The sequence below is a fragment of the Sinocyclocheilus grahami genome, unplaced genomic scaffold (assembly GCF_001515645.1).
Source record: "Sinocyclocheilus grahami isolate Dianchi unplaced genomic scaffold, SAMN03320097.WGS_v1.1 scaffold423.1, whole genome shotgun sequence".
NCBI lineage: Eukaryota > Metazoa > Chordata > Actinopteri > Cypriniformes > Cyprinidae > Sinocyclocheilus > Sinocyclocheilus grahami.
This window is the reverse complement of record NW_015505602.1, coordinates 820187-829773: the sequence shown is the minus strand read 5'-3', so window position 1 is coordinate 829773 and position 9587 is coordinate 820187. Positions and strand designations below refer to the sequence as shown.

Below are 9587 nucleotides of genomic sequence, written 5' to 3'. Positions count from 1 at the left end.
TATATTATTATTTATATATTTAAATTGAATTAATTATTATAAATAATAATTAACATTAATAAATCAAAAAGATATTTTGTTATTCTTTATTTTTTATTACTTTATATTATAGTTTATAATTATGTTGAATTGTATTTTATATATATATATTATATTTATTTATTTATTTGATACATACACACAGAGTCACGTCCACAAACACACACACAGCTCACTATTTTTCTCTTCTCTATGGTATCAATATGGTATTTAACCAACACCACGGTACACATCAAAACACCATGGTATTACCATCTGATACGGCCACAGTACTGACATACCGACACTATCAAACATCTCAATCAATTCAGCACACAGTATTACATTACCTGACCCGCATTGATATTAAATAAGGGTGGAAGCACACAGACAATACCCATAATGCCCTGCTTGGCGGCGTCTCCATGGCAACTGAAAACGGCACCGGTGAATTATTGACCACCGAGTCAGAGTGTGAATTATTAACGACCCTCGGTGTGTGTGCTGATAATAAGAGCAGCTTCATCTCTCGTTCCCTCAGGCAGAAACTCACTCTACTGCGAGAGATGCTGGCCGGCTGCGGGGCGGGAACATGTCAGGTGAGTGTGCAAACACACACACACACACACATACACACACACACACACGCACACACGCACGCACATACACACACTCACGCACACACACACACACACATACGCGCACACGCACGCACACACACACACACACACACATACGCGCACACGCACATGCACAAACATACGCAAGCACACACACACACACACACACACACACAGTTCCGTTAATAGATGGTCCGCTATTATTTTCTTCAAGTCTGCACACAGACGATTCAGCAGCAGTCAGATCATTGTATTTGTAATGGCCTACGAGACAAAACACAGATGCATTAAGGGTACAAACACACTCCCATTACACATTCCCATCAAACACGCGTCAGCTCATCTGCCTCTAACAGCCTTTGTTGAGCACGTCACCTGAAGCAGCTGCTCATTCACAACCAGCTCTATGCTTTTCATAACGTTTGGTTTCTTAATTTGTGTATTTTTCCACAATGCGAGACTTAAGTACCCCTTCTATACCGAAAGCATCTGCAGAAACGGCCACAGGTTCCTCAGATCAGTGAGACGGGTTTCCATTCACATATTTGTAAGGATATTTTGGTATGTTGCATTAAAAAAATGGTAGATGAAAAGCCAAAGATATGAATAAAGTGTCCAAAATGTGCATAAAAACTTTCATGCTTGCTTGAGGCCGTTTTATTTATTCATATTTTGAATTATTTCATTATTGAATTTAGAATATAATTTTTTATATCTTCAGATTTAATTTTAATGATCTTTTATTCAATTTAATCTTGTTATGTGCTCTTATCAATTTTATTAGTTTTATTTATGTATTTCTATTTAGCTTTCATTTATTTTTATTTCCGTTTTAGTAATTTTTGTACTTCATTTTAAACATATTTCAGGTAATTGCCAAAGCAAAATTTTTTGTTTTATAATTTTCATCTAATATATTTATACATGAGCATTATTTCAATACATATATACATACATTAAAAAGTAACATTAAAAAATGTATGTAGCTGTTGGCGCCGATGTGGGCAGTGCACCGACATATAGCGCCGTTGTGCTGCAGGCGTCCCAAGATTGAATCCCGCCTCATGGACCTTTGCCGATCCCTCCCCTCTCTCTCTCCCACTTCGCTTCCTGTCGTCACACTGTCCTATCTAAAATAAAGGCAAAATCACTAAAAAAACTAATCTTAAAAAAAAAAGTTTTAGTAATTTTAGTACTTCATCTTAAACTTTTTTCATTTAATGTATTAATATTTTATTTTGTTATATATTTTTATATATTACATATATATATATATATATATATAATTCAGAAACCATGCGATTAATCACGATTATATATATATATATATGTGCTGTCAGTCGATTAACATTTTTTATCTAATTAATTACATTATGTTAATCGCAAATTACATTTGGCTGTGAAAATACCCCCAAAAGATTATTTAAAGCTATTTTTGTGTTAAATGAGAACGTGTTAAGTAGACATTACAAATAGTAGCTTTAGAAAGAAATATTTTATTTAATTCAACATAAAATGTATTACACATAAACATTTAGGCCACAACGGCCCAACATAAACTATGGAACATAAAAGAAGATAATTTGAGAAACATCTCAGTTTTTTTTTTCGTTCATGCAATGAACAGCTTTGTTACCAGCAGTCTCCAAAATACTTTCTTTTATATTCCACAAAAGAAAGTAAGTCATTCAGGTTTGAGTAAATGATGACATAATTCAATTTTTTGGGTGAACTGTCCCTTTAAAGTCCCCCCCCCCCCCTTTTTTTATTAAATAATACTCTAAATGAGAAACTAAAACTGCCAGCAGGTGGCAGTAAATGTCTTTATGAGTCTTTCATTCGATTCATTCAAACGGCTGATTCATTCATAAATAAAGTAAATGGCTCACTCTATAAATGGGTCTTTGAATCATTGGTTTACACGATTCGTTCAAAATGTGGATTCATTCAGAAACTAAACACCACTGTGTTGCTCGGAGACGCACAACAATTCTTCTGTAGCTTTAGGTAATATTTTTGTTAGCAAAACTGAGCAAAAACAGACAATATTGTGTTTAAAATATAACAAAATATTAATTTCTTATTTACTGAACTGTTGTATACCTATCTTGAACTTTAGGGCATAACTGCACTTATGGAGTTGTTGACCTGCATCATATTTGTCAACAGTCAACTATATGAAATGTAACATGACATACAGGTCTGGGGGCGGGGCCTGTGCATTAACTGCTTTAAAATATTTTAATCTAGATATTTTTTCATAACTAATTAAGTTAACGCGTTAAACTGACAGCCCATATATAGTATGTTTATAATTTGACATTGATTATACAATCTAATAGGTGTTGGTAAAAATAACTTTCTATTTCGTTCCTTGTAACACAGAGGCTGAATTAATCTTGAGCTAAAAGAACTCACACAAGCTCGAACTGTTTGATGAAGAGGATGACAATCATGATTCATCATATTTACCATTTTATCAATCATTCTATCCTTTGCTATCTCGTCTATGGTGGGTTACAACCCCACAACACAACCTGCCTTCTTTATAAGCTTATTGAGTTTGTTCTTCTCCTTCTCCAACAATCCCCCTCCCCAGCTGGTGACAGCATACAAGATCACAGATGATACTACAGAATCATAGAAGGTCTTCAACAGTACCTGACATACACCAAAGGATCTCAGTCGCCTTAGTAAATTAATGCGACCCTTCTTATAAACCTGTACTGTATTGTCAGACCAAGCCAGAGGCGACAGCGGCAAGGAACCAAAACCCCGTCGGTAACAGAATGGAGAAAAAAACCTTAGGAGAAACCAGGCTCAGTCGGGGGCCAATTCTCCTCTGGCCAGACGAACCAGCAGGTTGTTCCATGCTGCAGCAAAGTCAGATTGTGCAGAGGACTCATCCAGTTCCCGTGGTCTTGTCCCGATGTCTGTCTAGGTGAAGAGATCTTCACTGGGGGATCTGTCTCTGGGGCTCATCTAGTTATCCTGGTCTCCGCTGACATTCAGGGATGTAGAGGTCATCTCTTGGTGCTGATCCACCATCTGGGCTGGATATGGACTGGATCCAGGTGACTGCAGTGACCATCTGATCTGGTGGCTATGATGACCTCGGAATAAGAAAAAAAAAACAGACTAATATTAGCGTAGATGCCATTCTTCTTACGATGTAACAAGTACATCGGGTGTTATGGGAAGTGTTCCCGGTTCCGGTTGACCTAATTGATGCAGCCTAACAATCCTTTAACGGATTTGAATATTAGAAACGCATTAGTGTGTTATGTGTAAGCCAGGTTAAAGAGATGGATCTTTAATCTAGATTTAAACTGACAGAGTGTGTCTGCCTCCCGAACAATGTTTGGGCGCTAAATAGGAAATAATCTGCTGCCCGCAGTTGATTTTGATATTCTAGGTATTATCAAATATTATCAAATGGCCAGAGTTTTGAGAACACAGCGGACGTGGAGGACTATAATGTGACAAGAGCTCACTCAAGTACTGAGTGGCTAAACCATTCAAGGCTTTACAAGTAATTAGCAAGATTTTAAAATCTATACGATGTTTAATAGGGAGCCAGTGCAGTGTTGACAGAACTGGGCTAATATGGTTATACTTCCTGGTTCTAGTTAGAACTCTAGCTGCTGCATTTTGGACCAGCTGGAGTTTGTTTATTAAGCGTGCAGAACAACCACCCAATAAAGCATTACAATAATCTAACCTTGAGGTCATGAATGCATGAATTAACGTTTCTGCATTTGACATTGAGAGCATAGGTCGCAATTTAGATATACTTTTGAGATGGAAAAATGCAGTTTTACAAATGCTAGAAACGTGGATTTCAAAGGAAAGATTGCTATCAAACATCGCACACCTAGGTTCTGATGCACCTGATAACTTAGCAACTGATGACGAAGAATTTACAGAGCAGCCATCAAGTGTTGGACAGTGTTCTAGGTTATTACATGCGGAGGTTTTAGGTCCGATAATTAACACCCCTGTTTTTTCAGAATTTAGCAGTAAGAAATTACTCGTCATCCAGTTTTTTATATCGACTATGCATTCTGGCAGTTTTTCAATTTGGTATGTTTCGTACAGCCACAAAGAAATATAGAGCTGAGTATCATCAGCATAACAGTGAAAGCTAACACCGTGTTTCCTGATGATATCTCCCAAGAGTAACATGTATAGCGTGAAAAGTAACGGCCCTAGTACTGAGCCTTGAGGTACTCCATACTGCACTTGTGATCGATATGATTCACTCTTCATTCACTGCTACAAGTTGATGGCGGTCAGATAAGTATGATTTGACCCATGCCAATGCACTTCCACTAATGCCAACAAAATTTTCTAGTCTATTCAAAAGAATGTTGTGGTCGATAGTGTCGAACGCAGCGCTAAGATCCAGTAGCACTAATAGAGAGATACAACCACGATCAGATGATAAGAGCAGGTCATTTGTAACTCTGAGAGCAGTCTCAGTACTATGATACGGTCTAAATCCTGATTGGAAATCCTCACAGATACCATTTTTCTCTAAGAAGGAATATAATTGTGAGGATACTTCCTTTTCTAGTATCTTTGACAGAAAAGTCAGATTTCGTAGAAATTTCGTAGAAAGGGACCCGATATTAAATAATTCAAGCTGTATCATTTGGTTATCTGTATTATATGCATTTTTTATTTGTTGAACATCAATTAAATTGTTACTCTTAAATTGGTTTGGACGTTTTTGTATTTTCTAGTTCGGGGAACAGACACAGTCTCTATAGTGTGATATCTAGGTGAAAGTGTCTCTGTGTGCTAAGAATTAACTGATTTATTTGGCATGAGGCGGCTAGCAGACGGTTGGTTAAGCCAGTCTGTCTGCTTCCTGACCTGGGCCTATGTGCCATATTTCTAGAGAGAAGAGCGGCACCACCCCTGGAGGGATGAAGACCTCTTTTCAACAGGTCAGGTCTGCCCCAAAACCTCGTCCAGTTGTCTATGAAACATATGTTATTCTGCGGGCACCACTTAGACATCCAGCCATTGAGTGACGACATGGTAAGCAGGGAGTGTTTCTCGTCGCCATGGTAAGCAGGGAGGGGACCAGAGCATATTACAATGTCTGACATCGTACTTGCAAATTCACACACCTCTTTAACATTATTTTTAGTGATCTCCGACTGGTGAAGTCAAACATCATTAATGCCGACGTAAATAACAATCTTACTGAATTTAAGTTTAGCATTAGCCAGCACTTTTAAATTTGCCAAGATGTCAGGCGCTCTGGCTCCCGGTAAACATTGGACTGTGGTGGCTGGTGTCTCTATTTTCACGTTCCATACAATAGAATCGCCAATAACTAGAGCACTTTCATCAGGTTTCTCAGTGGGTGCGTCACTGAGTGGGGAGAACCTGTTTGATGTTTTGATTGGAACGGAAGAGCGGTGTTTTGACCTGCAACTATGCCGCCTCACAGTCACAAAGTCGCCCTGCTGCGAAGGTTCTGTAACCGGAACCGAACAATGTACAGGACTCCCTGAGCTAGACGCATCCAAAACCGTATCTACAGCCCTCACATTCTTACTATCCTCAATTAAAATTTGGATGCGTGTCTCTAGTTCTAAAATCTTCTCTGTCAGCCTAAATATTTCCCTGCATTTATCACATGTGAATCCCTTATTGCTGACAGAGAGAGCTAAACTATACATGTGGCAAACAACAATAGCAGGAGAAGAAGCCATTACTCACTGTGATTGATGAATGATTCCGACTTACCACTGTTGTTTGATGAACTCGTGAAAAACGGAGCGAGAGAGAAAAGAAACGGTGCAAGAAAAAAAGAAAACCGTAATAGATGTGAATAGCTAACCGGCTAACGAATGCTAACATGCTGCACTTAAAATTAATAAAACGCTTTAAATTAAAAGCGAACGATCAAATTAGTCCGATTAGTTTGATAGATAATATCAGAAAAATGGTGGGAATTAAGTTATATTTTATTACTTAGTAGTAAGTAATAGTAAGATTCAACAGAAAAGTGAAACTACACGGAGCTACAATCGCAAACCACTCAGCAGCATGGCAGACAGAGCCTAAAACAATTTGTTTTGCACCAGTCCACAAAACTCTTTAAAAGCTCCCTATATTCACTCTCATCATGATCCTTTATACAGCCAACAATTGCTGAGTCATCTTTTGGACTTTTTTTTGGAGTTTTTGGAGTTATACTGGAAATCTGATGTATAAAAGGTAAATAAAAACAGAGCTAAAACCATTCCTTGAGGAACACCAGTGCTTGGGACACACAGTTCTGCATCCTTACATACTGTGGTCTATTTGAGAGGTAGTCAGTTAACCAGCTGACCATACTCTGATGTAATCCAGCATTTTCTAACGTATTCTTGAGTAACATAGGCTGGATAGTGTGGAACGCACTAGAAAAATAATTTTTTAAAATTCTAACAGTGTTACCTGACGTCTCTAGATTGTTTGTTTGTTTTATTTATTTATAAAGCACAATTAAAACAACGTAACGTTGACCAATATGCTGTATAATCTCTAAATAAAAATTACACAGTATTAACTTTCAGACAAACAATGACCAACAACAACAAATGTTATAAACATTTAGCTCTGCCGTGCTTGTGCTCTTGGATTTAAGCGCTGCCTTTGACACAGTCGACCTGTTGTCCCGTTTAGAGATATGCGCAGGCATCAACGGGAAAGCCCTAAATTGGTTTAAGTCTTTTCTTGAAAATAGAACCTTTTCAGTAAATATTGGGGACTTTGTATCTAGTACAGCCCCACTTACGAGTGGAATCCCCCAGGGTTCCATTTTGGCTCCAATGTTATTTTCCATCTATATGCTGCCATTAGGTTAAATTTTTAAGAAATATGACATTTTCTTTCATTGCTACGCAGACGACACTCAAATTTATCTCCCCTTAAAACAAGATAAACACTGTTTAGACTCTCTACTATCCTGCCTTAATGATTTAAAGGCCTGGATGGCTGAACATTTTCTAAATTTAAATGAAAATAAGACAAAGATTATCGTATTTGGGCACCCTGAATCAAAAAAAAAAAATCCAATCTTAACCTTGGCCCTCTCTCTCCATATGTAAAACCCTGTGTAAAGAATCTGGGAGTCTATTTGGATAGTGCTTTGAAGTTCGATACTCAGGTCAGCTCTGTGGTCAAATCTAGTTTCTTCCATCTAAGAGCACTGGCAAAAGTGAAGTCCTTTCTGTCTTTTAAGAACTTTGAGAGGGCTATTCATGCCCTCATTACATCAAGGCTTGACTATTGCAACGCAGTTTATATAGGGATAAGTCAAGGCTTACTTTCTAGACTTCAAGTGGTTCAGAATGCAGCGGCTAGGCTCCTGACTGGGGTTAAAAAATATGAACACCTCACACCGACGTTAATGTCATTACATTGGTTGACACACCGGTTTGCTACAGAATTGATTTTAAGGTCCTTTTAATGGTGTATAAAGCTCTAAACGGCTTGGCACCTTCTTACCTCACTGATCTTTTGTTGGAATATGACCCAGGGAAGTCCTTGAGATCCTCAAATCAGGGAATATTAATGGTTCCAAGAACAAAATTTTAATTCAGAGGTGACCGGGCATTTGCAGTAGCTGCGCCAAAACTGTGGAATAGCCTGTAGTATTAGGACTGCCAGAACTGTAGGTAATTTTAAATCAAAGTTTTATTTGTTTGAAATGGCTTTTAACAAATGACATAGTGTCATGTTATAATTTGCATGTATTCACTTTTATTCTTTATTTTATTTTTTGGAAACTATTGCTTAATGTTTATGTACAGCACATTGGTCAACAGCTGTTGTTTTAAATAGTGCTTTATAAATAAAGTGACATTGACATTGACATAAAAAAGCCTCTTGCTAATTAGTCTGCAGAACCAAACGCTAATTCAAGTAAATGCACTTTTAATTTTCGTTTAAAATAACCTAATGACGGAGACAGTCTGAGATATAGAGGTAGCTTATTCCAGCGCTTCGGAGCTGCTACTGCAAATGCCCGGTCACCACTCAATTTCAATCTAGTCCTTGGAATGTCTAGGATCATTTGATTTGCTAATCTGAGATACCTGGGTGGTTTGTGTATACGAAGGAGATCCACTAAATATGGTGGGGCCAAATTATGCAATGCTTTATATACAACAATCAATAGTTTAAAATCAATTATGTACTGCACTGGCAACCACTGACGTGACGCTAAAATCGGTGTTACCTGCTGTTTTTTACGAGTACCTGTTAAAAGCCTAGCAGCCACATTTTGAACTAATTGAAGATGATTTAACAATACTTGGCTAATACCTACATACAGTGAGTTACAGTAATCTAGTTTTACAGAAATAAAAGCATGAATAATCCTTTCAAAATCACTGGAGGACAGAAATGGTTTAACCTTTGCTATTGATCTTAAATAGAAGAAACAAGATTGACCACGGAGTTGATCTTTTTATTAAATTTCAAAGAACTATCAAATTGGACACCAAGGTTCTTCACCACAGATTTACAGAAGGGAGCTAAATTGCCCATGTCAAAAGAGTTTTGGGTGTCAAGAGCCCCGAACCAGATTATTTCAGTTTTGCTTTCATTCAAATTCAGATAATTTTGTGACATCCAAGATTTAACTTCATGTAAACAACTCAAAAGTGACTCAAAAGAGCTTTTATCCTGTTTCTGCAAAGGTAGATACACCTGAGTGTCATCTGCGTAACAATGAAAAGATACTCCATGCTTATGAAATATAGAGCCTAAGGGTAACATATATAATGAAAACAAGACTGGGCCGAGAATGGATCCTTGTGGAACTCCACTTGACAATGGGGTCGTTTTAGAGTAATGTTGACCAAAATGGACTGAAAACGATGACAGGTATAAAAAGATTTGTATAAAAGATAAATAATAAGCTGATATATATATATATAT

The 9587-nt window shown here is 37.5% G+C and overlaps 1 protein-coding gene across 2 annotated transcripts in view; it reads left to right on the top strand.

Annotated features, from left to right (window-relative positions):
• LOC107551436 (mitochondrial glutamate carrier 1-like) overlaps nucleotides 1-9587 on the top strand; it is a 28073-nt gene that overhangs the window by 11633 nt on the left and 6853 nt on the right. For both annotated transcript variants that reach the window (XM_016233037.1, XM_016233036.1), the window contains exon 6: nucleotides 560-617. In XM_016233037.1, the coding sequence (XP_016088523.1) occupies nucleotides 560-617 (58 nt within the window). The remainder of the gene's footprint in view (nucleotides 1-559; nucleotides 618-9587) is intronic.